This window comes from Podarcis melisellensis, assembly GCF_964234715.1.
Source record: "Podarcis melisellensis genome assembly, chromosome: 13".
Taxonomy (NCBI): domain Eukaryota; kingdom Metazoa; phylum Chordata; class Lepidosauria; order Squamata; family Lacertidae; genus Podarcis; species Podarcis melisellensis.
This window is the reverse complement of record NC_138545.1, coordinates 13,302,793-13,321,867: the sequence shown is the minus strand read 5'-3', so window position 1 is coordinate 13,321,867 and position 19,075 is coordinate 13,302,793. Positions and strand designations below refer to the sequence as shown.

Here is a 19,075-nt window from a genome sequence, read left to right as displayed (position 1 = left end):
ACCCTGCCAAATTTTGCAATGACATAAATAACTTTTGTTTGTTTTTAAGTGAAGTAGACACAATGCCCTGCTCCAGTCATCAATGTGTAAACAAGATTCATAAAAATAATATAAAACAGACAAATTTCCCTCTCCATTCATCAAATCAAAGGTTTAAAAATGAGAAAAGGGAGATGATCCCCGTTTTCAGCCCATCTGCATGTGTGTCTTTGGAAAACTGAGAGAGAGGCAAACAAACCTTGAAACTAACTAACAGGGTTTGCCTAATAATATATATGAATACTGTGAAAGGAATCTACTTTGTCTCTTCTCTTCTTCCATTTACTTTTTAGCTCATTTATGGCTCTGCTCCGGTGATGAATGATAAAAGCCCAGGGCTTCCCTTCTACCAGATGGCAGCCTCAGAAGCCCTTCAGTATGAGGGAATTCTCTCTTTGCTTCTGCATTTCAGGTGGACGTGGATTGGAGTCATTGCAATGGACAATGACAACGGAGAAAGATTTGTGCAAACTATTTCCCCAATATTTACCAAGAGTGGTGTCTGCTTTGCATTCCTAGAAAAAGTCCCCAGTTTAAGCTTTATTTCTGAAATTGATGGCATGCTGCGACAGGGGACAACTATAAACCATATAATTTTTAGGAGCACAGCTAATGTAATAGTTGCCTATGGAGAATCTTATTCCATGGCAACTTTTAGATGGCTTACATACCTATCAGAACATGATGACATGACATACAATATAAAAAGTAAAGTATGGTTAACAACTTCCCAGGTTGAGTTCACTTCATTTGTCATTCAAAAGAACTGGGATGCAGGAGTATTCAATGGTGCTATATCCTTTGAAATTCACTTTAGAAACCCACCAGGATTTTATCAGTATGTTCTGCACAGAAACCCTTCCAGCACAGATGGGGATGGTTTTATCAGGGACTTCTGGCAACAGGCCTTTGAATGTGTATTCCCAGATATCACTTCAGACAAGGTGGAGGGGAATATTTGCACTGGAGAAGAGAAGCTGGAGAACCTTCCTGGATCATTTTTTGAAATGAGCATGACAGGCCACAGTTACAGCATCCACAATGCTGTCTATGCCATGGCCCATGCTTTACATGCTATGTTCGCATCCAGACTCAGGCACAGAGGAATGGCGTACAGAGGGAGAGGGAAGAATCAGAATCCACAGTTTTGGCAGGTAATCGGCTAAACATCCTCAACTGGAAGAGGCCTGTTATTCCCCCACAAGGTATGGGTTTCCACAGTGTTGTCACCTTGCTCATTCATCTCAGACATGAAAAAGTGTTTTTATGAGAGAAATTTTCAGACCACTGAGATGCCACTGCATTCACAGATAAGAAGCAGTGATAAAGGTCAAGAGAGATGTTCAGCATTCTCTGTATCCCATATACACCAAATCCTCCCTCAGATCACGTGATCATACACCACTGTGGTGTCTCCTGTGATGAAGAGGGAAAGAGGAAAAGAAGTGTGGGGCTGGGGAGATAAAGAAAGATGTAAAAATGGGGAGAGCGGAGAGAGGGATGTGGAAGAGAGAAAATTGGTGATCTCTCCATGCTTGGACCTGAATCCTCTGACACTTGACTGAATCACCCCCACCAATTGCTGTAGGTTTTTCCTACAGGAAGAAAAAAAAATGCTCTGCCCTCCGTTAGACTGCAGCCTTTTCCAAACAATTGCCTTTTCTGTTTTCAATCTAGCTCCATCACTTTCTGAGAAGTATCTCATTTAACAATACGGCCGGAGATGTGGTCTTCATCAACCAGAATGGAGAGGTGGTATCTAGCTTAGATATTGTCAATTGGATAATATTCTCCAACCAAAGTTTGCAAAGAGTGAGCGTTGGGAGGATAGATCCGCAAACTTCTCAAGACCAATCATTCATCCTTGATGAAGATGCCATAACATGGCATAGGTGGTTTAATCAGGTAGGACCACATTATTAGATAATTCCAAAGAAATCCAGTATTGCCTAAGCAATGATCATTCACCTGCATGTTTACTCACTATCCTTTAAACTGCATGTTCCTGTGTAGAACATGACCAATGCATACAGAGAGCCAGTGTGGTGTAGTGGCTAAGAGCGGTAGACTCGTAATCTGGTGAACCGGGTTCGTGTCCCTGCTCCTCCACATGCAGCTATTGGGTGACCTTGGGCTAATCACACTTCTCTGACGTCTCTCAGCTTCACTCACCTCACAGAGTGTTTGTTGTGGGGAAGGAAGGGAAAGGAGAATGTTAACCACTTTGAGACTCCTTAGGGTAGTGATAAAGTGGGATATCCAATCCAAACACTTCTTCATCCAAGTACCAGATTAAAAGCCAAAAGCTTACTGCTACTGTAGAAGTCACTAATAGAATAAAGGCAAATATTTTATTTTATTATATTTATAAATATTTTATAAATATTTCTTAACAATTATAAAATACTGGGTTTTAACTGAGGAAAAGAGGATAAGCCCCAAGATTTTGCCTTTCTTGCTAAAAAGTGGGGAACTGCTATGTAATCACAACACCTACACATCCCAGAACAATAGAGGGAGTATGACATCACTTCAAACATTACTACTACAGTGCTACCTCGGGTTAAGTATTTAATTCATTCTGGAGGTCTGTTCTTAACCTGAAACTGTTCTTAACCTGAAGCACCACTTTAGCTAATGGGGCCTCCCGCTGCTGCCACACCGCCGGAGCACGATTTCCGTTCTCATTCTGAAGCAAACCTGAAGCACTATTTCTGGGTTAGCGGAGTCTTTAACCTGAAACATATGGAACCTGAAGCTTATGTAAGCCATGGTAACACTGTACTAAAAAAATAAAACCATTTTACATATTGCTGAAGTGCTGACTCAGTTTAGTAACATAGAGAGGGGCCCAGGCACATGAAGATTTCCAAACTCATTGTTCTCTTGCTGATCCTTCTGCTCTTTCGTTTATGGAATAGACTCGGCCTCTTTCTGTCTGTACTGAGAGATGTCTTCCAGGATCCAGCAAGAAAGTGAAGGAGGGACAGCCCCCTTGCTGCTACGATTGCATCCCATGTGCAGAGGGGAAGATTGCAAACCAGGATGGTAGGAGAAATAAATAGATTAAATAGATCCAGACTCAGCACTAATAATTGAAAGGTGTTGTAAGGACGGCTGAGTTTACTTTTCAAAAGAGTTAATCTATTGTGTGTGTGATCCTGGATCATTGCCTTTCAGATAGTCTAAATATGCTAATCAAATGAGATTGACCATGCAGTCAGAGTAGTTGGATGGTATGTGGCAAGGCCCCCAAACCAGCCCCTTGTTAGAATAGAATTCACATTGACACAAAATCTTGGTTTAAGGTTATTGGGCAAAATTTTGGGCCACAACTTTATTGATTACAGAAATTTGAGTGGTATTGGCTTTTGTATTGGCAAAGGACTGTATCAGACTCCTGCCTCCTTTGCAGGAAGTCAGTAAGTGTAAACCACCCAAAGAGGAAGCCACATCGGGGGACCCTGCCTGCATCTCTCCTCGATGTCTCCAGAGACCAGTCGAACCTTCTGTGCAGAATTAAACACTTTGGGCTACAGTGGTAACTCTGGTTACATACTTAATTCATTCCGGAGATATGTTCTTACCCTTAAACTGTTCTTAAGCTAATGGTGCCTTCTGCTGCCACTGCGCCGCTGCACAATTTCTGTCCTCATCCCAAAGCAAAGTTCTTAACCCGAGGAATTATTTCTGGGTCTGTAACCTGAAGCGTATGTAACCTGAAGTGTATGTAACCCAAGGTACCACTGCATTTTCCCCCTTATGGTTTCATGTGGTTTAGTGCCATATCCATGACATAGAGAAAGCTTAGATTGCAACAATACTACATTGCATAGCATAAAACAGTACTAAACATGTGCTTTGAATTAAGCAGAGCTCTTTTCTTCTCAGACAGAAAGTAAATATTTCACCAAATTGAAATCTATGACCTAATATATTTGTTTCCCCCCAGATATGAATGACTGTCATAAATGCCCAGACAAATACTATCCAAGCAGAAACCGTGATGCATGTCTACCCAAAGATATAAGCTTTTTGTCTTATGAAGAACCTTTGGGCATCAGTTTAGCCTCATTTTCTCTTTTCCTTTCCTTGATCACAGCTCTGGTACTAGGTACATTTATGAAACACCATGACACACCCATTGTCATTGCAAACAACCGAAACCTCACCTACACTCTCCTCATCTCTCTCCTGCTCTGCTTCCTGTGTGCATTGCTCTTCATTGGCCGACCTGAGAAGGTCACGTGTCTCCTGCGACAAACAGTTTTTGGTGTCATCTTCTCAACCGCTGTTTCATGCATCCTGGCAAAAACCTTCATGGTGGTTTTGGCCTTCATGGCTACAAAACCAGAATCCAGGATGAGGAAATGGGTGGGGAAAGGACTAGGCCACTCCATTCTCCTTTCCTGTTCCATAGTTCAAGCAGGGATATGCACTGTGTGGCTGGCAACCTCTCCCCCATACCCAGATGTGGACATGCACTCAATCACAGCAGAAATGATACTAGAATGTAATGAAGGGTCTGTAACAATGTTTTACTGTGTCCTCATCTATATGAGTTGCCTGGCCACTGTAAGTTTTGCTGTTGCTTTCCTTGCCAGGAAGTTACCAGACAGTTTCAATGAAGCCAAGTTTATCACCTTCAGCATGTTGGTCTTCTGCAGTGTTTGGCTGTCCTTTATTCCTTCCTACCTGAGTACCAAGGGAAAATATATGGTAGCTGTGGAGATCTTCTCCATCTTAGCCTCCGGTGGTGCGTTGCTGGGTTGCATCTTCTTCCCCAAATGTTACATAATCATTCTGAGGCCTGAGCTGAACAATAGGGAACAGGTAATAAGGAAGAAAAAATAAAGAAATGAGAAACCTGTCATCTGCTGTATTTTGTGTTTTTCTCTGTATTTACAGTAAAATATTTGGAAATATAAGTTCAACTGCTCCCTTTTATAATTTTTTCTACACTCCAAATTCCCATAGTTGAAATTTCCTTTGTAAAATTGACTTATTTACTTTGAGGAAAACAATCATACATTTCCACATACATTATTCTCTTGTAGCATGTGATGACAAGAAGACTCAAAGCAGTTCTTGTCAAAATATATCCAAGTAAATCTTTATTTGTCCTTAATTCTGAATGATCAAAGTTGTCTTACAGCTTTCAACATAATAGGATCTGTGAAACTGTACAATTGTGGCCATGGAATATACGAGTACCCATTTATGAATTATTGTTCTGTACTGCTCAGAGTCATATTTGACCATCAACCTTTCTATACCCAAGAACGTATAAGTGGAAGATGATCCTCTTGAAGCAGGCCAATGGCCCATGTGGTCCAGCAGCTTGAACTCTCACTGACCAACCAGATACCTGTGGGAAACCTTCAAGCCGTACCCAACTGCAAATGCACTGTCCCAACCATTGTTTCCTGTGTCAGTGAGCTCCATAGTTTATCAATGTACCGTGAGATAACATAATCGCCATTGAATCGGGTTCCCCTCCCCACAAGATTTTTTCTGAATCATGTCTCGTTGGAGAAATTCAGAGTCCTAGCAAAGAAAATGTAAATGAATTCTGCCCTCTCATTCTTGGAAAAGATGGCAGCAAAGGACCATGCAGACCTCAATGTGCAACGCATTTGACAGATAAGTAAAGGTAAAGGGACCCCTGACCATTAGGTCCAGTAATGAACGACTCTGGGGTTGCGGTGCTCATTTCACTTTATTGGCCAAAGGAGCCGGCGTACAGCTTCCGGGTCATGTGGCCAGCATGACTAAGCCACTTCTGGCGAACCAGAGCAGCGCACGGAAACGCTGTTTACCTTCCCGCCGGAGCAGTACCTATTTATCTACTTGCACTTTGACATGCTTTCGAAATGCTAGGTTGGCAGGAGCAGGGACAAAGCAACGGGAGCTCACTCTGTTGTGGGGATTCGAACCGCTGACCTTCTGATCGGCAAGTCCTAGGCTCTGCGGTTTAACCCACAGTGCCACCCGCATCCCATTATTTGACAGATAGGGAGCTACAATTGGAAAGTTTTATTTCACCAATACTTGTGATGTATCAGAACACTCTATACTTAATACATATACGTATCATATATGAGACAAGTATATTGTTGGATATTCCACTGACTGTTGGCACCCTTCATCAAATGTTTGATGAGCAGATAAAATTGATTAGATCTAACCATGATGAATGGAGAATGCAAGTAAACCAGAGTAAGCCCCATTAAACCTTAAAACATTTATTTCTCTGTGGACATCTGTGGACTATGCTTGTAAAGTATTGTCTGTAAGATTATGCCCTCCTTGCAGAAGGTCCAGGGTATTCAAGTGGAGACAGAAATGGAAGGAAGAAGGACTAATAATAATAATAATAATAATAATAATAATAATAATAATTTTATTATTTATAACCCACCCACCTGGCTAAGTTTCCCTGACCACTTTGAGTGGCTTACAGCAGATATAAAAACACAGGCAAACATATTATTTCTTTTCTTGTTCTCTGCTTTTAATCCCCTAAAGTTTGGCTGGGAAGCCTATAGTCCTCCAGATATTGCTAGACTACAGCCCTCATCATTGCTGACCATTTTCCATACTGTCTGGGGTTGGTTGGTTTTGGAAGTGCCACACATCCCCAACCCTTGCCCTAGTGGAAGTGAAGCAGAATGCATAATTAAAAAATAAAATGCAGAAGTTTGCAGAAGAAGCCAGAGATATCAGCATCACTGAATGAAGGTGGACATTGAATTAAATTCACCCAAAAGGCTAGAAAGTCAGGCTGGGCAACTTTGGGAATCATGACCACCCTCAGCTGCACCTGGATGAACTGTGGGGTCTGAGAGATTTCAGGAATACTTTTTCTCCCTAAGTTTCTAGCTCATGGAGGCTGACAGAATCAAGAGAGATTTTACACAAGGCTCTATAAAAGGAGTCATACAGGAGGACCTGGAGCACCAACTCAACCTCTCCAGAATCACAGGGGCATTGGCCTTTGAGGGTTTGGGCAAACATGCATTCCCAAGGCACAGGGGAAGGAGGCTGAGAGCTAGTGGACACAACTGTAATGCTACAGAACAGCAATGAGCAGCCATTCCAGTCATGCCAGATGCTGGTGTGACTCCAGGTCCACTCAGCCAAATTCCAAGATGCTGACTACACCATGCTACATTTTGGAGTCTCCATTGGCTACAAGGTCTTCTATTATGAGCTTCTAACGTCTAATTTCACCCATACACCACTGGTCTAATATTATCTAATGAAAGGGAAATTAAAATAACAGTTCTGAATATTTTCTTCAGCAATTTTCTTCTGCAATTCCACAGGGAATCCCGAGCATTGGATGAACAACTACACTCCTACTTGGTTATTAAAAGGGCTATAATTAATATGCTGCTCCTCAAAAATCCCTGTGTATTTTCTCTGGCCACTGGCAACATAACACAAAGGATACTACAACTTAACCAGAATTATTTAAATACTGTCTGGGATCAGCAAGTCTAATTTTGGATACTTCCATATTGTGTCCCCTCAGGAAATTAATCTACCATTTAAATGAGACAATTTTTATCTTGGAAAAACCTATTCTAGTATTGCCAGAAAAAAACATTGTTTCTGCATAAAACAAAGAGTTGCCTTTGCATTAAGGATGGTGTTTTTAGTGTTCTTACTGCTGGAACTGATTTCTTACAATGTATGTGAGGCTCACATAGCAAAATGCAGGCTCCAAGGTCCACATCATCCACTTCACACATATCATCAGCGAGGAGAGTTCCTCATTGGAGGCATTGTTTCCCATGGTGGCTTCCTCGCCTCTCCAGCAACATTCACTGAGGAACCCCCACCAGCGCTGCCTGAAGAACTTGTGTAAGAACTAAGCCACTCATTTTATTACATCAAAGCAATGATCAAAGCTAGAGTTGCAGCCTCAGAATAATGAGTGAGGCAGCAAATGTTTACCCTTTTATCTGGGGGAATCCACTTTAGATATGAATGGGACTTATGCCGGTACAAAAAAAAAAAGCTACAAATGTCTTGTGAATTAAGAGAATATAGGAGAAATGTATGTATGCATGTTTGTGTGTTTGGGAGAGGCCTTATAAGCAGCCCATTTTGCTAGACTTTATCTGAACTACAGTACTAGAGTATAAGTAAGAATGTATTTTTAAAAACCTGTTCTGAGGCTGAATGTCCTTAGGCTTTCATTTTCTGAACTTAGACTAAGCTTTGTTTCAGCACTGAAAGGTACTTATTATGAAGTATAGAACAACCAGCACTGACTCACGAAAAGGAAGTCACTGCCGAGAGACACCAGAGAGACCAGAGACTTTGTAAATGTCAGAAAAAGACCTCAGACATGTAAGGGAAGACGTCCCATGAGCCCCACATTAGCAACCCCTACTCTAGATACTACTGAGTTTAAAATATTTAAAAACTTGGACAAAAGTAAGAGCGGTACCTACAAAAACACAAATCTAAGATGAGGAAAACTTGGCTTGCCAGTAGTACATGTGGAAAGGTTCAAGGGATCTGCATCAACAGAAGTATAGTGTCCTGATGAAAGGAAATAATAGTCCTGCTCTATTCTGCCTTGATCACCTGAAGTCTGTGTCCAGTTCTGCTCACCACAATTTAAGAAGGATATTGACAAGCTGGAACATGTGCAGAGGAGGGCTACAAAGATGGTCTGGAAACCAAGCCTTATGAGGAACGGATGAGGGGTTTGGTATGTTTATCTATGATGAGACTGAGGAGAGGAATGATAGCCATTGTAAAATATATCAAGAGCTGTCACCAGGAAGATGGAACACGCTTGTTTTCTCTTGCTCCAAATCAGGGTATTCAATTTACAAGAAAGGAGATTTCAAATAAACATCAGAGAGAACCTTCTATTGATAGGAGCTATTCAATAGTGCATCAGACTGAGAGATAACCCCACTGAACTCAATATGATTAACTACTCTGTTGAGTAAAATAATACTTATTTTGAAGTTCCTGCTGATACATTTGCAACTCTCATTCTAGGGTGTTGCCTAAGGGTTACCAGCACATTGTGGCCTTGGCATTTGCAGTCAAGCAGATCAACGAAGACCCTCATATCCTGCCCAATATCACCTTGGGCTTCCACTTATATGACAGCTATGTCAGTGCAAGGAGCACATATCTTGCCACACTGCTGCTTTTATCCATGGTGGAGAAATTTGTCCCTAACTATATATGTGATGTTGAAAATAATCTGACTGGGGTCATTGGGGGACTGGATTCTGAAATCTCCTTTTATGTGGCCACTGTTTTGGATATCTATAAGATTCCGCAGGTAGGACACCTATGTACAATACCTCTATTAGCTTCCGTAGAGGAAGAGGTTCCTCAGCATCAGTTCTGGGTGAAGATGAAATTGCAAGGAGAACCATGTACACCACCTTGAGATCCTTGGAAAAGACGGATGGTACATAATTGTAATATAAGGAAACAAACAGACAGACAGACAGACAGACAGACAAACCTGAATAAAGGGTAAGGTTGCAATACCTGAAAAAATATGTAACCTTCCCTGTCTTACACACACATTTAGATCACTTACAGTATATGCCAAAGGCCGCTGATGGGAGAGTGGGCTTCTCTCTCACCAACAATTTATCATTATGCATCATTTTCTGCTTAGTTAGGAGGGTATCTGAAATGAGTTGCTGAGGGAGAGGGATAATTGCTTATTGGATAAAAGCAATGATATTTTAGGTGCCAATGGAAAAATTAGTGAGGAGGGCATGTCAAATAAGTAGCTGGGGAAGTGGGGGAAAGGGTTACAGCTAAAACAAACCCTTACAATTAGGAGCCAGTACAATAACTATTCATCTTTAGCACATCTGACATAATTAAAGACACGGAGAGGTTATGGGAAATTGCAGATGGAATCCAGTTCCGCAGGAGAAAAGTAATAGTAGATAGCAGCTGATTCACAAGTGAAATAAATGTTCATAAATAAAATCTGAGAAGAATCAGCACAGCTTTGCTGTGTGATGGGGCATGTGCATCATGAAGAAGAAAGATGAAGCTCCAGAGAAGAAATGTGCATCTAACCCAAGTTGCAATTCTGACAAAGCCAGATAATGTCCAGGAAATCTGCTGTTGGGGGCATGGTATGTTCCCCCATCCAGTTTTATCCATTGTACAAGACCCTGCCAAATTTTGCAATGACATAAAAAACTTTTGTTTGCTTTTAAGTGAAGTAGACACAATGCCCTGCTCCAGTCATCAATGTGTAAACAAGGTTCATAAAAATAATATAAAACAGACAAATTTCCCTCTACATTCATCAAATCAAAGGTTTAAAAATGAGGAAAGGGAGATGATCTCCGTTTTCAGCCCATTTGCATGTGTGTCTTTGGAAAACTGAGAGAGAGGCAAACAAACCTTGAAACTAACTAACAGGGTTCGCCTAATAATATATATGAATAATGTGAAAGGAATCTACTTTGTATCTTCTCTTCTTCCATTTACTTTTTAGCTCATTTATGGCTCTGTTCCGGTGATGAATGATAAAAGCCCAGGGCTTCCCTTCTACCAGATGGCAGCCTCAGAAGCCCTTCAGTATGAGGGAATTCTCTCTTTGCTTCTGCATTTCAGGTGGACATGGATTGGAGTTATTGCAATGGACAATGACAACGGAGAAAGATTTTTGCAAACCATTTCCCCAATATTTACCAAGAGTGGTGTCTGCTTTGCATTCCTAGAAAAAGTCCCCAGTTTAAGTTTTATTTCTGAAATTGATGGCATGCTGCAACAGGGGACAAGTATAAACCATAAAATTTTTAGCAGCACAGCTAATGTAATAGTTGCCTATGGAGAATCTTATTCCATGGCAACTTTTAGATGGCTTACATACCTATCAGAACATGATGACATAACATACAATATAAAAAGTAAAGTATGGTTAACAACTTCCCAGGTTGAGTTCGCTTCATTAGTCATTCAAAGGAACTGGGATGCAGGAATATTCAATGGTGCTATAGCCTTTGAAATTCACTTCAGAAACCCACCAGGATTTCATCAATATGTTGTGCACAGAAACCCTTCCAGCATAGATGGGGATGGTTTTATCAGGGACTTCTGGCAACAGGCCTTTGGATGTGTATTTCCAGATATCTCTTCAGACAAGGTGGAGGGGAAGATTTGCACTGGAGAAGAGAAGCTGGAGAGCCTTCCTGGATCATTTTTTGAAATGAGCATGACAGGCCACAGTTACAGTATCCACTGTGCTGTCTACGCCATGGCCCATGCTTTACATGCCATGTTTGCATCCAGACTCAGGCACAGAGGAATGGCATACAGAGGGAGAGGGAAGAATCAGAATCCACAGTTTTGGCAGGTAATAGGCTAAACATCCTCAACTGGAAGAGGCCTGTTATTCCCCCACAAGATATGGGTTTCCAAAATGTTGTCAACTTGCTCATTCATCTCAGACAAGGAAAATCACTTCCATGGTAGAAGTTTGCAGACCACTAATATGTTACTGCATTCACAGATAAGAAGCAGCGGTAATGATCGAGAGAGATGTTTAGCATTCTCTTTATCCCATATGCACAAAATCCTCCCTCGGAGCATGTGGTTGCACACCACTGTGGTGTCTCCTGAGATGAAGAGGGACAGAGGGAAAGTGGTGTAGGGAGGGGGAGATAAAGAAAGGTTGTTAAAACGAAGTGAGGGATGTGGGAGAGAGAAAATTGGTTGTCTCTCCATCCTTGGACCTGACTCCACTCACAGTTGACTGTATCACCACCCACCACTTGCTGTAGGTCCTGCCCACAGGATAAAGATACCTTAGCCATGTATTAGAACTGCAGCCTTTTACAAACGTGCTTTTTCTGTTTTCAATCTAGCTCCATCACTTTCTGAGAAGTATCTCATTTAACAATACAGCTGGAGATGTGGTCTTCATCAACCAGCATGGTGAAGTGGTATCTAGCTTGAATATTGTCAATTGGATTATATTCTCCAACCAAAGTTTGCAAAGAGTGAATATCGGGAGGATAGATCCACAGGCTTCTCCAGACCAATCATTCATCCTTGATGAAGATGCCATAACATGGAATAGTTGGTTTAATCAGGTAGGACTGTATAATTAGATAATTCCAAGGAGATTCATTCTTGCATACACAATGAATATTCACCTGCATGTCTACACATTGTCTTTTAAACTACATGTTACTGTGTAGAATATGACCAAAGCATCCAAGTACCACATTAAGAGGCAAAAGCTTACTGCTAGAAGTCACTCAAGGAATAAAGGCAAATATTTTATTTTATTTTATTTATGAATACTTTATAAATATTTCTTAACATTATAAAATACTGATTTTTAACTGAAGAAAAGAGGATAGATAAGCCCCAAGATTTTGCCTTTCTTGCTAAAAAGTGGGGAACTGCTATGTAATCACAACAACTACACATCCCAGAACAATAGAGGGAGTATGAAATCACTTCAAACATTACTACTACTAAAAAAAAAATAGCCATTCTACATATTGTTGGAATGCTGAATCAGCTTAGTAACATAGAGTGGGGCCCCGGAACATGAAGATTTCCAAACTCATTGTTCTCTTGCTGATCCTTCTGCTCTTTCATTTACGGAATAGACTCGGCCTCTTTCTCTCTGTACTGAGAGATGTCTTCCAGGATCCAGCAAGAAAGTGAAGGAGGGACAGCCACCTTGCTGCTACGATTGCATCCCATGTGCAGAGGGGAAGATTGCAATCCAGTATGGTAGGGAAAATAAATAGATTAAATAGATCCAGACTCAAAAGTAATAATTGAAAGCTGTTGTAAGGACAGTTGAGTTTACGTTTCAAAATAGATAATGTACTGTGTGTGTGATCCTGCCTCTTTGTGATCATTGGCTATCAGATAATCTAAATATGCCAATGAAATGAGAATGACCATGCATTGAGAGTAGTTGGATGGTATGTGGTTCAAAGCATTTCTTCTTCTTCTTCTTCTTCTTCTTCTTCTTCTTCTTCTTCTTCTTCTTCTTCTTCTTCTTCTTCTTATCACTCATAGCCAAATAAGATTGTCTTCCATAAACACAGTTTTAACAATGAGTCTGTAAGTGACTGTGGAGGTCAGTTCTGGATCCACACGTCCTTCCACAGTGGGGACATTGGTTTCCGGAACAGAGTTGATCATTATGTGGATTGGCCAAGTGTGCCTTTCTCTTTGCACATTTCTATCTTGCGTCCTGAGCATATCTAGAGGGGGCCTTGGCACTCCTTCTGACTTACACAGGTTGCACCCAGGCTAGTGTGCATAAACACTCAGATGGCAACGGCACTGGCTGTAGAACTTACAGGACCACATAACTCTGAACCAATTAAATTCAAAAATATTGTGGTAATTAAATATAGTGGTACCTCAGGTTAAGAACTTAATTTGTTCTGGTGTCCGTTCTTAACCTAAAACTGTTCTTCACCTGAGATACCACTATAAATAATTGGGCCTCCCGCTGCTGCCGTGCTGCTGCCGCACAATTTCTGTTCTCATTCTGAAGCAAAGTTCTTATCCTGAGGTACTATTTCTGGGTTAGCGGAGTCTTTAACATGAAGCGTCTGTAACCTGAAGCATCTGTAACCCAAGGTACCATTGTACAGAGAATCATGCCATATAAGGTTTTGACATACTGAGTATGCTCAGACTGTAGTCAGACTATTCTCGGTAACTGGAGTGAAATACAATACTGAGGTGAAATCTAATCCTGAAATAAAATTTTAGTAGACCATGAGGAAACTCCTTCGTTTAAACTGTGATTTGGACCAATCATAAGGAGACAACAAAGTGCATTAGGAGGAAATGGAGTGAGGCAAACAAAGTGTTTTGATTGGATAGGAAATTAAACTTAATGGAATGTGTGGAATATATGCCAAACGTAAAAAAACTGTTTGGAACTCTTTGTATGATGTTTAGTTGTTTTAGGGAGTTATCCCCAGCTGAACCTTCTGTGCAGAATTAAATACTTTGGACTTCTTTTCCCCTCACGGTCTCATGTTGTTAATTGGCATATCCATGAGACAGAGAAAGCTTAGATTGCAACAATACCATATTACAGAGCATCAGAGAGTACAAAACATGTGCTTTGAATTAAATAGAGCTCTTTTCTTCTCAGACAGAAAATAAACTTTTCACTATGACCGAATATATATATTTCCCCCCAGATATGAATGACTGTAATAAATGCTCAGACAAACACTATCCAAGCAAGAACCGGGATGCATGTCTACCCAAGGATATCAGCTTCTTGTCTTATGAAGAACCTTTGGGCATCAGTTTGGCCTGCTTCTCTCTTTTCCTTTCCCTGATCACAGTTCTGCTACTAGGTATATTTATGAAGCACCATGACACACCCATTGTCATTGCAAACAACCGAAACCTCACCTACACTCTCCTCATCTCTCTCCTGCTCTGCTTCCTTTGTGCTTTGCTCTTCATTGGCCGACCTGACAAGGTCATATGTCTCCTCCGGCAACCAGCTTTTGGTATCATCTTCTCAACTGCTGTTTCTTGTGTCCTGGCAAAAACCTTCACGGTGGTTTTGGCCTTCATGGCTACAAAACCAGACTCCAGGATGAGGAAATGGGTGGGGAAAGGACTAGGCCATTCCATTCTCCTTTCCTGTTCCATAGTTCAAGCAGGGATATGTACTGTGTGGCTGGCAACCTCTCCCCCATACCCAGATGTTGACATGCACTCAATGACAGAAGAAATAATACTAGAATGTAATGAAGGGTCTGTAACAATGTTTTACTGTGTCCTCATCTACATGGGCTGCCTGGCCACTGTAAGTTTTGCTGTGGCTTTCCTCGCCAGAAAGTTACCAGACAGTTTCAACGAAGCCAAGTTTATCACTTTCAGCATGTTGGTCTTCTGCAGTGTTTGGCTGTCCTTTATTCCTTCCTACCTGAGCACCAAGGGAAAATACATGGTAGCTGTGGAGATATTCTCTATTTTAGCCTCCGGTGGTGGGTTGCTGGGTTGCATCTTTTCCCCCAAATGTTATATAATTATTTGGAGGCCTGAGCTGAACAATAGGGAACAGCTAATAAGGAAGAAAAATTAAAGAAATAATAAGCCTGCCCTTTGCTTTCTTTCATGCTTTTTTCTGTGTGTACAGTAGAATATTTGGAAATATATGTTCAGCTGCTTCCTTTTATATATATATTTTTAATATACTCCAAATTTCCATAATTGAAAATTCGTTTGTAAAATTGACTTATTTACTTTTGCCATCCACCTATCCATAACCAAGATCGTTGAAATGGAAGATGATCCTCTTAAATCAGGCCAATGGGCCATCTGGTCCAGCAGCCTGTACTCTCACTGACCAACCAGATACCTGTGGGAAACCTTCAGGCCGTACCCAACTGCAAATGCACTCTCCCCACCATTGTTTCCTATGTCAGTGAGTTCCATAGTTTATCTATGTACTGTGAGATAGCATATGCCCCATTGAATTGGGTTCCCCTGCCCCCAAGATTTTGTCTGAATCATGTCTCCTTGGAGAAATTCAGAGTCCTAGATAAGAAAATGTAAATGAATTCTGACCTGGTCCTTGGAAAAGATGGCAACAAAGGACCCTGCAGACCTCACTGTGCCACTCATTTGACAGATGGAGAGCCACAATTGGTATTAATTCACCAACACATGTGATGGATCAGAACGGTCCATTCATAATACATATACGTTTTATATATGTGGCAAATATATTGTTTGCTATTCCACTGCTGTTGGCATCCTTCAGCAAATGTTTGATGAGCAGATAAAATTGATTATATCTAACCATGATGAATGGAGAATGCAAGTAAACCAGAGTAAGCCCCATTAAACCTTAAAAAAATTATTTCTGAGTAAACATCTGTACTGTTATACAGCAAGCTAACTATGCTTGTTAATGATTGTCTGTACGATTATGGTCCCCTGACAGAAGGTTCAGAGATTCAAGTGGAGACAGAAATGGAAGGAAGTAGGACTAATAATAATAATAATAATAATTTATTATTTAAAACCCACCCATCTGGCTGCGTTTCCCCAGCCACTTTAGGTGGCTTACAGCAGATATAAAAACACAGTAAAACATATTTCTTTTGTTGTTCTCTGCTTTTAATCCCCCTAGAGTTTGGATGGGAAGCCTATAGCCCTCCAGATATTGCTAGACTACAGCCCTCATCATTGCTGACCATTTTCCATACTGGCTGGGGTTGGTTGGTTTTGGAATCCCCCAACATCTGGAGTGCCACACATCCCCAACCCTTGCCCTATTGGAAGTGAAGCAGAATACATATTTAAAACATAAAATGCATAAGTTTGCAGAAGAAGTCAGAGAACACTGAATTAAAATTCACCAAAAGGCTAGGAAGTCAGGCTCAGCAACTTTGGGAATTGTCATCATCATCATCAACCTTTTATTCGACCGTCAGTCAGAAAAAGTACATTTGTCAATACACAGTTAAACATCCAGGAAGATTTTAGAGCTTAGCCAACACTAAAAAGGGCTAAACAGATAGCCCCATATTGGGAATCATCACCACCCTTAGCTGCATCTGGAGGAACTTTGTGGTCAGAGATTTCAATAATCCTCTCTCTCCCTAAGGTTCTAGCTCACATAGGCTGAAAGAATCAAGAGATTTTACACAAGGCTCTATAAAAGGAGTCATACAGGAGGACATGGAGCACCAACTCAACCTCTCCAGAATCACAGGGGCATTTGCCTTTGAGGGTTGGAGCAAATATGGATTCCCAAGGCACAGGGGAAGGCGGCTGAGAGGAAGGGGACACAACTGTCACCCCCAAAACAGCAATGAGCGGCCATTGCAGTCATGCCAAATGGCTGGTGTGAATTCAGGTCCACTCAGCCAAATTCCAAGATGCTGACTCCACCATGCTACATTTTGGAGTCTCCACTGGCTACAATGTCTTCTATTATGAGCTTCTAACTTCTAATTTCACACATACACCACTGGTCTATTATTATCCAATGAAAGGGAAATTGAAATAACAGTTCTGAATATTTTCTTCAGCAATTTCCTCTGGAATTACAGTGAATCCTGAGCATTGGATGAACAACTACACTCCTGCTTGGTTATTAACAGGGCTATAATTAAATCTGCTGCTCCTCAAAAATCCTTGTGTATTTTTTCTGGCCACTGGCAACATATCACAAAGGATACTACAACTTAACCAGAATTATTTAAATAGTGTCTGGAATCAGCAAGTCTGATTTTGAATACTCCTGGATTGTGTCCTCTCAGGAAATTAATCTACCATCTAAATGAGACCATTTTTATCTTGGAGAAGCTAATTATACTATTGCCAACAGAATCATAAAACAAAGAGTTGCCTTTGTATTAAGGATGGTGTTTTTAGTGTTCTTGCTGCTGGAACTGATTTCTTACAATGTATGTGAGGCTCACATAGCAAAATGCAGGCTCCAAGGTCCACATCATCCACTTCACACATATCATCAGCCAGGAGAGTTCCTCATTGGTGGCATTGTTTTTCTTCTCCTCTCCAGCAGCATTCACTGAGAAACCCCCACCAGCACTTCCTGAAGAGCTTGTGTAAGAACTAAGCCAATCATTTATTACAGCACAGGAATGATCAAACCTAGAGTTGCAGCCTCAGAATAATGAGCGAGGCAGCAAACTTTTACCCTTTTACCTGGGGGAATCCACTTTAGAGATGAATGGGACTCATGCTCGTGCAAAAAAAATGGAACAAATGTCTTGTGAATTAAGAGAATATAGGAGAAATTCCCGTTTCTGGATAGATAAATGAATATAAATGTATTGAAATGTATGCATGTTTGTGTGTCTGGGAGAGGCCTTTTGAGCAGCCCATTTTGCTAGACTTTATCTGAAATACTAGACTATTAGTAAGAATGTATTTTTAAAAAGCTGTTCTGAAGCTGAATGTCCTTAGGCTTTCATTTTCTGAACTTAGACTAAAGTTTGTTTCAGCTCTGAAAGGTACTTATTATGAAGTATACAATTCAGTGAATTCCAACGACCATCACTGACTCACGAAAATGAAGTCACTGCAGAGAGAGACCAGAGACATTGTAAGTGTCAGAAAAAGACCTCAGACATGTAAGGGAAGACGTCCAATGAGCCCCACATTAGGAACCCCTACTCTAGATACTATTAACCTTAAAAGATTGGTACTAAAGTAACAACTTGAATTCCAATAGGGACAAATGTACAAATCTAAGATGAGGAACACTTGGCTTCCCAGTAGTAGGAAAGGTTCAAGGGATCTGCATCAACAGAAGTAGTGTCCTGATCAAAGGAAGTAATAGTACTGCTCTATTCTGCCTTGGTCACCTGGAATCCTGTGTCCAGATGTGACCACCAAAATTTAAGGAGGATACATATTAGCAAGCTGAAACATGTGCAGAGGAGGGCAACAAAGATGGTCTGGAAACCAAGCCTTATGAGGAATGGTTGAGGGAGTTTGATATGTTTAGCTATGGTGAGACTGAGGGGAGGAATGATAGCCATTTTCAAATATCTCAAGGGCTGTCACCAGAAAGAAGGAACAAGCTTGTTTTCTCTTGCTCCAAATAAGTGTATCCAAGTAACAAGAACGGAGATTTCAACTAAACATCAGGAAGAACTTACTACTGATAAGAGCTATTAAATAGTAGAACAGACGGAGTGTACACCCCCCTGAATACAATATGATTAACTACTGTGTTGGTGTGTAAAAGGATACACCTGTTAAAATTCCTGCTGATACAGTTTGCAACTCTCATTCTAGAGTGGTGCCTAAGGGTTACCAGCACATCGTGGCCTTGGCATTTGCAGTCAAGGAGATCAACGAAGACCCTCACATACTACCCAATATCACCTTGGGCTTCCACTTATATGACAGCTATATCAGTGCAAGGAGCACATATCTTGCCACACTGCTGCTTTTATTCATGGTGAAGAAATTTGTCCCTAACTATATATGTGATGTTGAAAATAATCTGACTGGGGTCATTGGGGGA

General features: G+C 40.9%; 2 protein-coding genes across 2 annotated transcripts; both read left to right on the top strand.

The window, feature by feature from the left end:
- Positions 1–326: 326 nt before the first annotated feature.
- On the top strand, positions 327–4,908 carry LOC309354500 (vomeronasal type-2 receptor 26-like). Its single transcript, XM_081884670.1, has 4 exons — positions 327–1,193; positions 1,717–1,944; positions 2,961–3,087; positions 3,992–4,908. The coding sequence occupies exons 1-4, from the start codon at positions 357–359 to the stop codon at positions 4,891–4,893; spliced, it is 2,094 nt and encodes a 697-aa protein (XP_081740796.1). The 5' UTR covers positions 327–356; the 3' UTR covers positions 4,894–4,908.
- A 5,647-nt stretch (positions 4,909–10,555) lies between these two features.
- LOC309354508 (vomeronasal type-2 receptor 26-like) lies at positions 10,556–15,148 on the top strand (the record flags this gene model as incomplete). Its single annotated transcript, XM_081884680.1, has 4 exons — positions 10,556–11,410; positions 11,922–12,149; positions 12,678–12,804; positions 14,247–15,148. The coding sequence occupies exons 1-4, from the start codon at positions 10,574–10,576 to the stop codon at positions 15,146–15,148; spliced, it is 2,094 nt and encodes a 697-aa protein (XP_081740806.1). The 5' UTR covers positions 10,556–10,573.
- Positions 15,149–19,075: the final 3,927 nt, after the last annotated feature.